At 61.4% G+C, this 14,763-nt stretch overlaps 1 protein-coding gene across 10 annotated transcripts; it reads left to right on the top strand.

Moving 5' to 3' along the window:
- Positions 1-2,145: 2,145 nt before the first annotated feature.
- On the top strand, positions 2,146-13,026 carry SEMA4C (semaphorin 4C). Of its 10 annotated transcripts, none has more exons than XM_045368791.3 (15): positions 2,146-2,599; positions 5,082-5,227; positions 6,574-6,722; positions 7,079-7,141; positions 7,287-7,385; positions 7,514-7,610; positions 7,733-7,849; positions 7,937-8,088; positions 8,172-8,347; positions 8,673-8,817; positions 8,907-9,129; positions 9,261-9,373; positions 10,872-11,029; positions 11,117-11,187; positions 11,311-13,026. In XM_045368791.3, exons 2-15 carry the CDS (start codon positions 5,119-5,121, stop codon positions 12,138-12,140), a joined length of 2,502 nt encoding a protein of 833 aa, XP_045224726.1. In that variant the 5' UTR covers positions 2,146-2,599; positions 5,082-5,118; the 3' UTR covers positions 12,141-13,026. The 10 variants fall into 10 exon arrangements, with proteins under 10 accessions (XP_045224726.1, XP_065382686.1, XP_005575067.1 ...); XM_065526614.2 differs by having other exon boundaries at positions 5,079-5,227; XM_005575010.4 differs by lacking the exon at positions 2,146-2,599 and adding an exon at positions 2,897-3,100.
- Positions 13,027-14,763: the final 1,737 nt, after the last annotated feature.

Here is a 14,763-nt window from a genome sequence, read left to right as displayed (position 1 = left end):
CCAGTGAAACCAAACCGGTTGCCTTTTGAAACTTTCCACTGAGGCCACCTTGGAGTCAGAGCCAGAGAGCTCAGGTCTCTACCTGGCAACCTTCACACCTAGAGGTGGGGGGATGGGGGAGTAGTATTGAAGGTGAGGAAAACCAGCATGAAACAGAGCATTGTCAGGATAGATGGCGACTGTGGAAACACAGAATTGGGAGTCCCAAGACCTGATTTAAAAATTTGACCTTTCCAGTCTGAGCAATATAGTGAGACCCTGTCCCGTGTGTGATGGCATGCACCTGTAGCCTTGGGAGGCTGACGGGGGAGGACCGCTTGAGCCCAGGAGTCCGAGGTTACGTTGAGCCATGACTGTGCCACTGCACTCCAGACTGGGCAACAGAGCAAGACCCCATTTCTAAAAAAGAAATTCTGACCTTTTTATTTCCATGACTTGGGGCCAGTTGTTTAATCTTTTTGACTCACCTCCAAAAGGGGAGTAACAATACTTATATTTTTATTTTGTCAAGGCAGGGTCTCACTCTACAGGCTGGAGTGCAGTGGCACAATCACGGCTCACTGTAGCCTCAACCTCCTGGGCTCAAGCCACCCTCCCACCTCAGCCTCCTGAGCAGCTGGGACTTACGGATGCATGCCACCACGCCCGCTAGTTTTTTGTTTGTTTTTGAGACGGAGTCTCACTCTGTCGCCCAGGCTGGAGTGCAGTGGTGAAATCTCGGCTTGCAGCAAGCTCTGCCTCCAGGGTTCATGCCATTCTCCTGCCTCAGCCTCCCGAGTAGCTGGGACTACAGGCACCCGCCACCATGCCCGGCTAATTTTTTTGTATTTTTAGTAGAGACGGAGTTTCACCGTGTTAGCCAGGATGGTCTTGATCTCCTGACCTCGTGATCCACTCTCCTTGGCCTCCCAAAGTGCTGGGATTACAGGTGTGAGCCCCGCACACAGCCACACCCCGCTATTTTTTTTTTTCTTTTAAATTTGGGGCTGGGTGTAGTGGCTAACGCCTGTAATCCCAGCACTTTGGGAGGCATAAGCGGGTGGACCACCTGAGGTCAGGAGTTCAAGACCAGCCTGACCAACACGGCGAAGTCCCATCTCTACTAAAAATACAGAAATTAGCTGGGCATGGTGGCACATGCCTGGTCAACAAGGTGAAAACCGTCTCTACTAAAAATACAAAAATTAGCCGGGTGTGGTGGCAGGCACCTGTAATCCCAGCTACTTGGGAGGCTGAGGCAGAAGAATCACTTGAACCCAGGAGGTGGAGGTTGCCGTGAGCCGAGATTGTGCTACTGCACTCCAGCCTGGGCGAGAGAGTGAGACTCTGTCTCAAAAAAATAATTTCTTTTGTACAGACAGGCTCTCAGTATGTTGCCCTGGCTGGTCTTGAACTCCTGGGGTCAAGTGATCCTCCTGTCTCAGCCTTCCAGATTATTTACTTTTTAAAGAGTGGAGTAAGAAAATGTACATCAAGACAAGTTGCAAAAATCTAAAGCACAGAACACAAGTGAGGGCCCTTGCGTCTCAGTTTACCCCCCCGCTTGAATAGATGGGGGTCTCTAATCAACACGAGGGTGACACATCTTCTCCCACCTTGTCAGCTGAAGCAGGAGGCCTTCCCTGCCCACCCCACAGTCATTATCTGCAGCATCTCCAAGGCCACAGCGTTTGTCTTTTTCCTAGTGGAAAAGAGCTGGGAAACGTGGCTTTGGCCAGCAAGGGAGAAGGGGCCTTTATGTGTACCAGCAAAGACCCAATTGTTACTGAAACCAAACTGGGCTGCTTTTCTTAGTTATCTCCACCACTCTTCTGGTCTCCACTTTTCAGATGCCAAGTTTTAACCCAGAACAAAAGCTGCTGTCGGACTGATTTATAATCCAGATCTGCTGACGCGGCCTGAAGTGTTCCTCCCCTCCAGGACTGCACCCTGGCTTGTTACCGCCAAACGTCAGGGCCTCAAGTCCCTTCACCTCTGCCTTTTGCCCCTAGCCAGGAGGTAGCATCTGTCTCCAGGTGCCCGTGGGGTGTCCTCCATGAGGACCACCTCTTCTAACCACCTGCCCAGCTCAGAGGACCAGCTGGCAGGAAGGACGCTGCACCGCCCATGAGGCCAGAGCTACAAGTTGTTTCTAGGAGTGGCTGTGGGCGGAGGCTGGTGGTTCTGAAGGTGGCGGTGGTTCTGCAGCGTGGCTCCCCCCAGCCCCTTTCATCTGAACAGTAGGGCTCATGCCACTTGTTAATCAGCCTTCCAGTGGCACCAGGAGTCATTTTCTGGGGAGAGGCGCTTTGCCCAAAGCGTGAGAAGCAGGAGCAGACCCCTACTGTAGATTGAAGAGTCTTCCTTGCTGGTGAAGCCCTTTCCAGACTTGAGGGCAGGGACCAGTGGTCCTCGGGGCCTAGAAGGAGGCAGAATCGGGGGCCAAAAGGCAGACCCCTCTGGTCCACCCCAAGAGACGCCTCGGTTTCCCCACGTGCCTCCCCCGGATACTCGCCTCGACGTGGCTCGCCCGCGGTCGTTCCTGCAACTGCAGGGTCGGGAGTCCCTCTCCCCAGCCCAGCCCGCCGGGGGTCTTCGGGGGACACTTCGGAAAGACCGGGTGAGTGAGAGTCCCCCGTGGCCAGACCCGGAGTCCCTCCCCCGCCCCACCTCCCTCCCGGCGCTGTGGCGCAGCCCGCGACTCCGAGCCCCGGGGCGGCCGGACACCCGGCAGGGCTGAGGTCCGGGCACCCGGAGGGGCGGAGGTCCGAGCCCCCGGGCGGAGAGCGGGCGGGTCCACAGGTCGCTGCGGGTCGCAGCCCCCTCCTGAGCGAGGCTTCGCGGCCCGCCCCCGGCCTCCGCTCGACCCCCCCAGCCTGACGTCAAGGGGAAGGGGGCGGAGAGCCGCGGCCGCGCTGGAGAAAGAGCCGGCGCCCGCCGTGGTGGCGCGGGGAGCCCGAGCCCAGGGGCGCGGAGCCGGGCGGGGACGGAGGGGCGGTGGCAGAGGGGCCGCGGAGGACTGGCGGGCGCGCGCGGGCAGGCGGCGACGCGGGGCAGGGGCGGACGGCGGTCGGAGCCGAACGCGAGGGCGGCGCCCGGGGACTGGAGCTGCGCGCGAGAGGTGAGCGAGGCCGGGCTTGCGAGAGGCTGGAGCCGCGGGGCCCCGGAGCCGCCGCTTTGTCCCCTTGCGTGGGCAGGGGCTGCCGGATGCGGGAGGGACAGGGGCTGGGGCGCGGGGAGCCGCGGCGGCGGAGACTCCTGTCCGCGGGGATCCTTCCTGCGCCCAGCGCGGCTGCTTCGCAGGGTCCCGGGAGCGGGACGCACAGCGCCTACAGCCTGCAGCCCCGGGGCCGGAGGGACGCGCCAGCGAGGGGCTACGGGCAGTGAGGGTTCCTAGCGCGGTCCGGTCCGCGGCCGGGATCCTCGCCAGGCTCCCGGACTGCCCTCGGCGCTCCCACCCCCGATGGAAAGTTTGGGGCGGGCTTGGAGCGAGGCCGATGTTGTGGGATCGGATTTCCCTGCCGCGGCCCCCCGCCCGCCCGCCCGCCCGCCCGTTCCGCTGGGGAGGCGGGTTGTCCCGGAAAGCCAGGCCCCCGGGCCGAGCCGGGCCGCGCTGTCCCCGGCTGGAGCGCTCGCCCTGCAGGGAGCGCCGCGGTCCACGTCTGGACGCTCGGGGTGGGCGAGGGTGTGGGGCGCCCCGCCTGGAGCCAGCACCCCTCCTCCCAGCCCCCTCCCCCTGGCTGCCCGTTTGCTCGCCCTGGGAGAGCTGCGGGTGGGCGCACCGCTACCGGGCGGATCCTCGGAGCACGCCGCGGGGTGCAGCCCGATCCTCGGGTAAGGAGCCGAGATGGGGCCGGGGGCGTTTTGCGGGGCTGGGCTGGGGCGCAGCCCCCGCCCCCCGCCTCCCGCGCCGGGGCTCTGGGCCGACAGGGGGCGTCCGCAGGCCGGGCTCGCCACGCTCCCCGCGCCGCCGCTTTGTTTGCGTTCAAATCCCTGGAGCTGGGGGAGGGGAGAACCCGGGGGGACCCGGGACGGGGTCTTGGCAGGGACCCTTTGTTTGGGGGTGAGCAGGTCCCCAGCTTCTGCGTCTCCGCCCCCGGCACGGGAAGGCTGGAGCGGGGGAAGCCAGTCCCGCTGGCCCGCCCAGGCCAGGGTCCCTGGGGCGCAGTCCCCGAGTTGGGAAGGTTCGTCAGAGCCGCGGGAGCGCAGCGGTTGCCGGCCGTGCGCGGCGTGTTGCCAGCGGTCGGGGTGGGGGAAGCCCCTCACGTCCCTGCCCCTCCTTCCCCCCACCGCCCGCGCGCGCCGCCGGAGTCCCCGACTCGACCCGAGCTCGCTGCCCCCGCCGCCCCTCGCCAGAGGGCTGGTGTCTCGGAGGAGGCAGCGCGAGGAACAGGATGAGGCCCTGGTCATTTCCACGCCCATCCCACCCACTTCCTGCCTCCCTCTTGGGCAACAAAGGGGCCTCGGGAAGCTGGGCCCCTTCGCTCCCGGCTCTGCTCCCACTCCTGCCCTGCTGATGTGGAACGGGGTTTGGGGTTCTGCCGGGCTATTGTCTGCGCTGGGGAAGGGGACAGGCCGGGACAGGGACCTCCGCCCGCAGCCGGCCGCACCAGGTCTCCCTGTGGGGCTTTCCCGACCGCCTACCCCACCGCATGCCCCCGTCGCGCTAAGGAGTTTTCCTCCCAGAATTAGGTGTTGACGGGGTCCGGAGCCCCAGTGGCTGCAAGGCCTTCTGCCTGAGATTCTTTCAAGAAACTCTCAAATCTCTTAGGCCTGAGTGTGTATGTCGGGGGGGGTCCCCTTTTTTCTCAAATGACTTCCGGTTGTGCAGAGGTAGTGGGGGGTCTGGAGGCCAAGGAGGGCTTCCCGGAGCCTGTTTAGCCTGCAGCCGACTCAACTCCTCCCCGCTTCCCAGGGAGACCCGTGGTCTTTTAGGCAGAGGCCAAGTGTGGGGACTTAGGTCCACCTCCAAAGAGAAGGGGAAGGAGGGCACCGGGGCTCCTGGAAGGCCTGATGAGGAGTCCCGTGGCCTCTCCTGCTGCGGGCCCCTCTGGTTTGCTTTCTCTGGCTGTGATTTCTGACCATGTCTTTTCCCTCAGCAGGACAGCTGGCCTGAAGCTCAGAGCCGGGGCTTGCGCCATGGCCCCACACTGGGCTGTCTGGCTGCTGGCAGCAAGGCTGTGGGGCCTGGGCATTGGGGCTGAGGTGTGGTGGAACCTTGTGCCGCGGAAGACAGTGGCTTCTGGGGGTGAGTGCCTGGAGGGGTGAGGAGGAAGTGGGGACAGGCTGTTGAGGAGTTGCCCCCCTTTATTCTGATGTGTGTGGCACAGCTTTCTAAGAAACTCGAGTGACCCCAGGGTCCAAGAACAGGCAGTGCAGGTTGGGACCTGGGGTTAGCCTCCTCTGGGGGAGCTCTGCCCAACTCCCCACCCCAGACTGCCTGCCCAGGTGTGCGAGGGAGAACCTTCTGCCTCGCCCTCTCCACACCTCACTTCTTGAATTGTCACTGGCGCTGGGAGCCTAAAGAGAAACTAGAACCGGGATAAATACAAACTGGAGGCTCTCTCCCCTGGCTCCCCAGGGCCCCCCTAAGACCTCCTACTGCCCTGTAGTCATCATACCCTCTGGTGGCCCTGGAAGTGTGTGTGTATGTGCACATGCTCACATGGTTGCCGGGGCACAGTGGGGACCCCGCAGTGCCCCGTGTGCACACACCCGTGTGAAAGGTGATGTCAAGTGTTTGTATCAGCCGTGCGCTCTGGGGACCTGGGATGAGCTCACCTCCCACAGGCTCCACTCAGGTGCCAGTGAAGCCCTGCCATGCTGGCCTGTGTCTGGAGCCATCGTTGCCTCCAGAGACTAAGGCTGGTTTGGGGGGACCCTGAGGACAGGTTGGCAGCCATATTTGGCAGCTGATATAGGAATCACGTGACTATATAAACGTCATGGTGCCCTGAACGCCGGGTGGCAGCAAGACTTCCCAGGCCCCAGCCCCATCTCTGCTCTCTGAGCCTCTAGTTTCTCCGGACCTCCCTGGCCTGGCTCACAGCCCAGCTCCCCTCCTGCCATCCCCGCCTGTCCTAGTGGCCTGCTGTGCTCGCATCTCTGGCAGCCTGGATTGGGGTCCTCCTGGAGTGAAGGGTTTCCTGAGGCAGGGAGTACTCATAGCCATCTGTGCCTCCTGCCCTGCTGGACTCTGATAGAGGCAGCGGGCAGCAGGGCAAAGAAGGAAGCAGCAGCCGAGGAAGTGAGGGTGGGGTGGGGGTGCCCAGCCCAGCCCTGTGGCCGGAGGTGCCATTGACCCTGAGAGCAAGAGCCATCAGTCTGATGGCTTCCTCTGGCCGGAAGCTGTGGCTGAGATATCCTTCCTTCCGCCCAGCAGCCTGGATTTGCCTCCTCGCAGCCTAGGAAAGGCTAGGGAGGCCCGGGTGGAGCTGTCAGGGCCAAAGGCTGTTTCAAAAGTGTCCTTTATTGCCAGTCAGGGGGTTTGACTGGAATCTGTTTGTGGCATGGGTGGTGGCTCTCATGGAGGAAGACTGAGGGCTGTCGAGCCCCAGGGGTCCTGCCCATCAGCAGCCACGCTTACCCCTGCAGAGCTGGCCACGGTAGTGCGGCGGTTCTCCCAGACGGGCATCCAGGACTTCCTGACGCTGACGCTGACGGAGCAGACTGGGCTCCTGTACGTGGGGGCCCGAGAGGCCCTGTTTGCTTTCAGCATGGAGGCCCTGGAGCTGCAAGGAGCGGTGAGAGGTGGGGCAGCGGGAGGCAGGCAGGCCTGCCAGAGGGCAAGGTGCAGAGGGGCTGTGCTTGGCCAGGTGGTCCCTCAGCCTGGCGGCCCCCACAGAAGTGCTGCCACTGGGCATCTGGGACCTGCCCTCTGGTTGGGGTCAGCATGCGGCATTCCTCTTCTCTCTGGCACTTACTGAATTCTGTGTAGTGGGGTGGTTTGGGGCTTCCATTCTGTACTGAAGGAAGCCCCCAGAGAATAGGGCCCATACCTCTGCGCTGGGCGTCCCTGTGTTGCTGCTGCAGGCTGTGCATGTAACACGTGCTCAGTCCGTATCTGTGACGTGGCTGACGTCCCCTTCCCTGTCCCCAGATCTCCTGGGAGGCCCCTGCGGAGAAGAAGACTGAGTGTATCCAGAAAGGGAAGAACAACCAGGTGGGTGCTTGGACGCTGCTCCTGGCGCTGCCTTCACCCCAGGGCGTCTGCTTGGACGCTGCTCCTGGTGCCGCCTTCACCCCAGGGCGTCTCCTCCCATTCTGGGCCTCACGCTCTCACTAACCAGACATCTTTCTGCCTCCAGACCGAGTGCTTCAACTTCATCCGCTTCCTGCAGCCCTACAATGCCTCCCACCTGTACGCCTGTGGCACCTATGCCTTCCAGCCCAAGTGCACCTACATCGTGAGTGCTGCCCTCCCATCTCGGTATCCCCAGTCCCCCGCCCTCCTCGCCCTTCTCTGGACTCTTGGATGTGGCCCCCAGGGCCCCGCCCTTGAGCATCTCCTCATCACCTCTCTCTCTGTCCCTAGAACATGCTTACCTTCACTTTGGAGCGTGGAGAGTTTGAAGATGGGAAGGGCAAGTGTCCCTATGACCCAGCTAAGGGCCACACTGGCCTCCTTGTGGGTGAGTGGCTGCCCCCCATGCAGGCTGGGTGAATCCTTGGGGCTTGGTTCCACTTGGGGCTGTGTTGGCCGGATGTGTCCATATCTCATGTACGGTCTGTAGCTGACTGCTGTCTCCCTTAGATGGTGAGCTGTACTCGGCCACACTCAACAACTTCCTGGGCACGGAACCCATTATCCTGCGTAACATGGGGCCGCACCACTCCATGAAGACAGAGTACCTGGCCTTTTGGCTCAACGGTGAGCCCCCGGGGGCCTGTGGGAGCCATGGGTGGGAGGCCCCCCAGGGCCCAGCGCCTCCCTGCTGACCTCCTCCCGTTCCCACAGAACCTCACTTTGTAGGCTCTGCCTATGTACCGGAGAGTGTGGGCAGCTTAACGGGGGACGACGACAAGGTCTACTTCTTCTTCAGGGAGAGGGCGGTGGAGTCTGACTGCTATGCTGAGCAGGTGGTGGCTCGTGTGGCCCGCGTCTGCAAGGTACCAAGTCTCACAGCGGTGGGCCCTGGGAGCCCTGCTGGCCCGGCGGGGCTGACCGGCAGTGTCCCCTTGCCGTCTGCCAGGGCGATATGGGGGGCGCGCGGACCCTGCAGAAGAAGTGGACCACGTTCCTGAAGGCGCGGCTGGCGTGCTCTGCCCCGGACTGGCAGCTCTACTTCAACCAGCTGCAGGCGGTGCACACCCTGCAGGACACCTCCTGGCACAACACCACCTTCTTTGGGGTTTTTCAAGCGCGGTGGTGAGTTGGCCGGGGCTCCTGCAGAGTGGGGAGGAGCTGGGGTTCAGATCAGAGATGGTGCATGGGTGGGAACCTGGACTGGGCCTCGGAGGCAGTCCAGGAAGCCAGGTGTCCAGAAGCCAAGGAGAAGGCTGGCACCTGCCCCTTTCCGAGCTGCCTGTGAACAGGCAGGGCCCTATGCCAGGTGGCACTTTTGAGCTGCCAGGGCATTCTGGTACCCATGGCTGTTTTGTGCCAGGCCTTGCCTTCCTGCTGCTTGCCCTGAGCTGGGGTGGGAAGGGGATAAGGTGGGTACCTGACCCTGGGCTCCCTCTCACTGCGACAGGGGTGACATGTACCTGTCGGCCGTCTGTGAGTACCAGTTGGAAGAGATCCAGCGGGTGTTTGAGGGCCCCTACAAGGAGTACCGGGAGCAAGCCCAGAAGTGGGGCCGCTACACCGACCCTGTACCCAGCCCTCGGCCTGGCTCGGTGAGTGCTGGGGCAGGGATGTGTCTCCCCACCTAGCTGCGGTGCCATCCCACCCTGCTGATGGCCTGCCCCCCATATCCTGCCCCCAGTGCATTAACAACTGGCACCGGCGCCACGGTTACACCAGCTCCCTGGAGCTGCCTGACAACACCCTCAACTTCATCAAGAAGCACCCGCTGATGGAGGAGCAGGTGGGGCCTCGGTGGAGCCGCCCCCTGCTTGTGAAGAAGGGCACCAACTTCACCCACCTGGTGGCCGACCGGGTTACAGGACTTGATGGAGCCACCTATACAGTGCTGTTCATTGGCACAGGTGGGTGCATGGGTATGCAGGCATGGCTGCTCGAGGCTGGGCAGAAGCCCATGTGCCCAGGGCAGGGAGATTTGGAGCTGCCCCACAGCCCTGTGCCCTGTCATTTACACCTTCCCGTCTGCACCCCTCAGGAGATGGCTGGCTGCTCAAGGCCGTGAGCCTGGGGCCCTGGGTTCACCTGATTGAAGAGCTGCAGCTGTTTGACCAGGAGCCCATGGGAAGCCTGGTGCTGGCTCAGAGCAAGGTAGTGAGTTGGGCCCTATCTGCCACCGTCCCCAGCACTGTCCTTCTCGCTCTGTCTGTCTGGCTGCTTCTCCCAGTTGGGCCTACATGCTTGGCCAGTGCAGAGTTAGGAACACACACACGCATGGACGCACACCTTGCCTAACCTGGGGTGGGTTCCTGGAAATGAGAATGAAAACAGAATGGAATCTGCGCTGCACGGGGCCATTATATACAGCCAGGTCACGAGGCCGCACTCCCAGCATCAAGCCTTGGTAACTACTCCCATGTTTCCTTCAGACCCTCCAAGCTGTGCTGTGGTCCTGGCTCTGGCCTCTTCCCTGACCATGCCCCTGTGACCAGACCTCCCAGCCTGTGAGATGTTTATGACGCCTTCACCATGGTGGTTTCCTTCCAGCCCCCAGCTGCTCTCTGGTCCCCGCCCTCCATGTCCGTGACTGTTTCCCTGAAGTGCTTGCATTATATCCTTGTGCAATACTCCTTTTGGTTTCTTTTGAGTCGGAGTCTCACTCTGTCACCCAGGCTGAAGTGCAGTGATGCGATCTCAGTGCACTGCAACCTCCACCTCCCAGGTTGAAGCTATTCTCCTGCCTCAGCCTCCTGAGTAGCTGGGATTGATTACAGGTGCCTGCCACCACGCCCAGCTAAAGGTTTTTTGTTGTTGTTGTTGTTGAGATGGAGTCTCACTCTGTCGCCCAGGCTGGAGTGCAGTGGCGTGATCTCAGCTGATTGCAACCTCCACCTCCCAGGTTCAAGCAATTCTGCCTCAGCCTCCCAAGTAACTGGAACTACAGGCACATGCCACCATGCCCGGCTCATTTTTGTATCTTTAGTAGAGACAAGGTTTTACCATGTTGACCAGACTGGTCTTGAACTCCTAACCTCAAGTTGGAGATTTGCCCACCTCAGCCTCCCAAAGTGCTTGGATTCCAGGCATGACCTGCTGTGCCCAGTTGCCTTGTGCAATACTCTTGTGGCATGTTTACTACACCTCCTGAACTTTGATTTGTTTGCCTTTTACCACCTATTGTGACTCAAAATTGTCCCCCAGAACATGGAATAATGGCAGAAAGAAAGTGTGTGGTTGAAGAAACACACAGATTGGCATCCACTGTTGAAACAGGAAAACATCTTATGTTACGCTGCTGCTGTCGTGAGGGCTGATGGGCCTTGAGAGAAATGTATTTCCCGCACTATGTGTGTGAGTGTGTATGATTATACTTTTTGGCCTCACAGCCCCACATCCCTTTCTAATAAGGTCACGTCTCTAAGGGGCTTAGGATTGCATCTGGCCTGCGTAAGCCCTTTGCGTTCTGCAGTTCTTAGAGTTCCCTTTTCAGCACTACAGCTCTGCCTCGTTCCCTTGTTCCTCCTTCTGGTGCCCCGTCCTGTGCCCCCTGCAGAAGTCCAAGCTGTCCCCGTGCTGCGTTCTGGTCCGGCCGCCCCTCCCACGGTGTGGCCCTGGCTGACCCCCCTTCTGCGCCCCGCTTCTCTCGCAGAAGCTGCTCTTTGCCGGCTCCCGCTCTCAGCTGGTGCAGCTGCCCCTGGCCGACTGCATGAAGTACCGCTCCTGTGCAGACTGTGTCCTCGCCCGGGACCCCTATTGTGCCTGGAGCGTCAACACCAGCCGCTGTGTGGCCGTGGGTGGCCACTCTGGGTGAGTTGGGCTCTACATAGACCAGGACCAGCAGGGACTCAGGGTGGTTGGAGCCAGGCTGCTGATGTACCCTCCATCCCCTACCAGATCTCTGCTGATCCAGCACGTGATGATCTCGGACACTTCAGGCATCTGCAACCTCCGAGGCAGTAAGAAAGGTGAGCTTTTTCATTCCCCTCGCATCGGGCTGAGCCCGGACCAGAGCTGGAGTTTCTGTTCTCCTCTTCCCTAGCCCCGCTTTCCTGTACTAACATGCACTCTCTTTTTCTCTGCCACTACAGTCAGGGCCACTCCCAAAAACATCACGGTGGTGGCGGGCACAGACCTGGTGCTGCCCTGCCACCTCTCCTCCAACTTGGCCCATGCCCGCTGGACCTTTGGGGACCGGGACCTGCCTGCGGAACAGCCCGGCTCTTTCCTCTACGATGCCCGGCTCCAGGCCCTAGTTGTGATGGCCGCCCAGCCCCGCCACGCTGGGGCCTACCACTGCTTTTCAGAGGAGCAGGGGGCGCGGCTAGCTGCTGAAGGCTACCTTGTGGCTGTCGTGGCAGGCCCGTCGGTGACCTTGGAGGCCCGGGCCCCCCTGGAAAACCTGGGGCTGGTGTGGCTGGCGGTGGTGGCCCTGGGGGCCGTGTGCCTGGTGCTGCTGCTGCTGGTGCTGTCACTGCGCCGGCGGCTGCGGGAAGAGCTGGAGAAAGGGGCCAAGGCTACTGAGAGGACCCTGGTGTACCCCCTGGAGCTGCCCAAGGAGCCCACCAGTCCCCCCTTCCGGCCCTGTCCTGAACCAGATGAGAAACTTTGGGATCCTGTCGGTTACTACTATTCAGATGGCTCCCTTAAGATAGTACCTGGGCATGCCCGGTGCCAGCCTGGCGGGGGGCCCCCTTCACCACCTCCAGGCATTCCAGGCCAGCCTCTGCCTTCTCCAACTCGGCTTCACTTGGGGGGTGGGCGGAACTCAAATGCCAATGGTTACGTGCGCTTACAACTAGGAGGGGAGGACCGGGGAGGGCTCGGGCACCCCCTGCCCGAGCTTGCGGATGAACTGAGACGCAAACTGCAGCAACGCCAGCCACTGCCCGACTCCAACCCCGAGGAGTCATCAGTATGAGGGGAAACCCCACCGCGTCGGCGGGAAGCGTGGGAGGTGTAGCTCCTACTTTTGCACAGGCACCAGCTACCTCAGGGACATGGCATGGGCACCTGCTCTGTCTGGGACGGATACTGCCCAGCACCCACCCGGCCATGAGGACCTGCTCTGCTCAGCACGGGCACTGCCACTTGGTGTGGCTCACCAGGGCACCAGCCTCGCAGGAGGCATCTTCCTCTCTGTGAATCACAGACACGCGGGACCCCAGCCGCCAAAACTTTTCAAGGCAGAAATGTCAAGATGTGTGTTTGTCTGTATTTGCACGTGTGTTTGTGTGTCTGTGTGTGTGTATGTGTGTGTGTGCACGTGCGTGCGCGCTTGTGGCATAGCCTTCCTGTTTCTGTCAAGTCTTCCCTTGGCCTGGGTCCTCCTGGTGAGTCATTGGAGCTATGAAGGGGAAGGGGTCGTATCACTTTGCCTCTCCTACCCCCACTGTCCCGAATGTCGGGCAGCGATGTACATATGGGGGTGGGGTGGGCAGGGTGCTGTGCCCCTTCAGGGGGAGTGCAGGGCTCGGGGTGGGCCTAGTCCTGCTCCTAGGGCTGTGAATGTTTTCAGGGTGGGGGGAGGGAGATGGAGCCTCCTGTGTGTTTTGGGGGAAGGGTGGGTGGGGCCTCCCACTTGGCCCTGGGGTTCAGTGGTATTTTATACTTGCCTTCTTCCTGTACAGGGCTGGGAAAGGCTGTGTGAGGGGAGAGAGGGTGGGACTGCTGTGGATAATGGCATACTCTCTTCCAGCCCTAGGAGGGGGGCTCCCAACGGTGTAACTTATTGTGTCCCCGCGTATTTATTTGTTGTAAATATTTGAGTATTTTTATATTGACAAATAAAATGGAGAAAATGAAACGATTTCTGTGATGGGGCTAAGATGTTTGGGCTAAAGCCCTTCTGGGTACCGAGAGGGAAAGCTCTCTGGGTGGAGGGAGGCTGGACAGGGCCTCCCCCACAGTCCCAGGGCGGCCACCACTTTTGTGGTCCCTGCCTGCCTGCCTGTGGGAGGGAGCAGCCCAGCTCCAGTGTTTTCCCACAGTGGTGGCTGCAGCGCTGGGAACCAGACCATGGCCACAGCCCCTTGGGAGCCAGCTTTGGCTTCTGGCCAGAAGGAGAAGTCAGGGCACTGGGAGTCCAGGGGAGAAGTGGAGTTGGGGGGCGGGGGTGCCTTCCCAGAACTCAGGACGGTTAGTGGGAGTGAGGGGCCAAAGGAGTGGAAGGTTGTGGAGATGAGATCGTTGTTTGTGTGAGGATGGGGTTCTCAACCCGCTTAGGGGAGGAGAAATGACTTCCAGCCTTCTACCCACCACGAATGCTTAGGGTCTTCAGTGCCCCAACTGGGGGGGGGAAGGAATTTACACCCAGTGTGCACCAGACCACTGTCCTGGAGAGGGACTGGCACAGAACCCAACCTGCATTCTGTTGCTCGTGCACCCTTTCTAAACCAGTCAGGCCGTGGAAGTGAGGTCTCCCCTGTACACTTGATCGTGGCTTGAGCAGGCAGCTGCCTGGGTTTTAACTGGGAATTGAGAAGGCTGGGGTCTGCTGAGGAGCACGCTGCGCGGGTTCACGGTCTGCAGACGGCCGCCCAGAGGGTTTTGATCGTGAAGACCGATTCGGTAAACTCGGCGCCCACTGTGGGGCCAGGGGGTTCTACACAAACCAAGGCCCTGCCCCTGCCCTTGAGGTAGAGCTACAAGCAGGAGAAGTTGTGGCCACCAGCCCCTTGCTGGACTTGTAAGGAAGAGCAGGGTACGGGGACGAGACCTTTCCAGCCGTCACTTTGCCGCTGCCTCGGGGGCAGTCGGCCTTGGCCCAGGGTGGTGCCAGGAAGAGGGGATAAAGACCGCGGAGCGCGCCCCGGCGCGATGGCTCACGCCTGTAATCCCAGCACTCCGGGAGGCCGAGGCGGGCGGATCACGAGGTCAAGAGATCGAGACCACCCTGGCTAACACGGTGAAACCCCGTCTCTACTAAAAATACAAAAAATTAGCCAGGCGTGGTGGCGGGCGCTTGTAATCCCAGCTACTCAGGAGTATGACGCAGGAGAATCGCTTGAACCCGGGAGGCGGAGGCTGCAGTGATCCGAGATCGCGCCACTGCACTCCAGCCTGGGTGACAGAGCCAGACCCGGTCTCAAAAAAAAAAAAAGAGACCGCAGAGCGTGTGGCGCCTCCCTGCCCTAGCGGCCCGGCGGGACTAGAGGCGGTAAAGAGAGGAGCCAGAGAGGTCGCTGGAGGGCTGGGTCATGGTGAAGGTAACTGGAAAGCTCCCGACCGGACCCAGCCGCCTCATCCCCACACCCGGCAAGGCCAGGCGGCCTAAAGGCCCTCCCGCGGCGCGCCGCTCCCGGAACCCAGCGCCTCCGCTTAGCCTCTGACGCCCTCGCGCGGCCGCCTCGGGGCATGGCCCGGCGCAACAAGCCCCGCCCTACCTCTGCAATTGGTTCTCGAGCTAAGGCCTAGGCGTTTGATTGGTAGGTTTTGGCGAGGAGGCGGGACTAGGACGACAGCCGCGGACGCCAGGCAGCCAGATCCGGGACGCGGGGCGGGCCCTGCGTCCGCCCCGCCCGCCGAGGCCGCGCGTGAGACCC

This window comes from Macaca fascicularis, chromosome 13 (genome assembly GCF_037993035.2).
Source record: "Macaca fascicularis isolate 582-1 chromosome 13, T2T-MFA8v1.1".
Taxonomy (NCBI): domain Eukaryota; kingdom Metazoa; phylum Chordata; class Mammalia; order Primates; family Cercopithecidae; genus Macaca; species Macaca fascicularis.
This window is presented reverse-complemented; position numbering and strand designations above follow the sequence as displayed.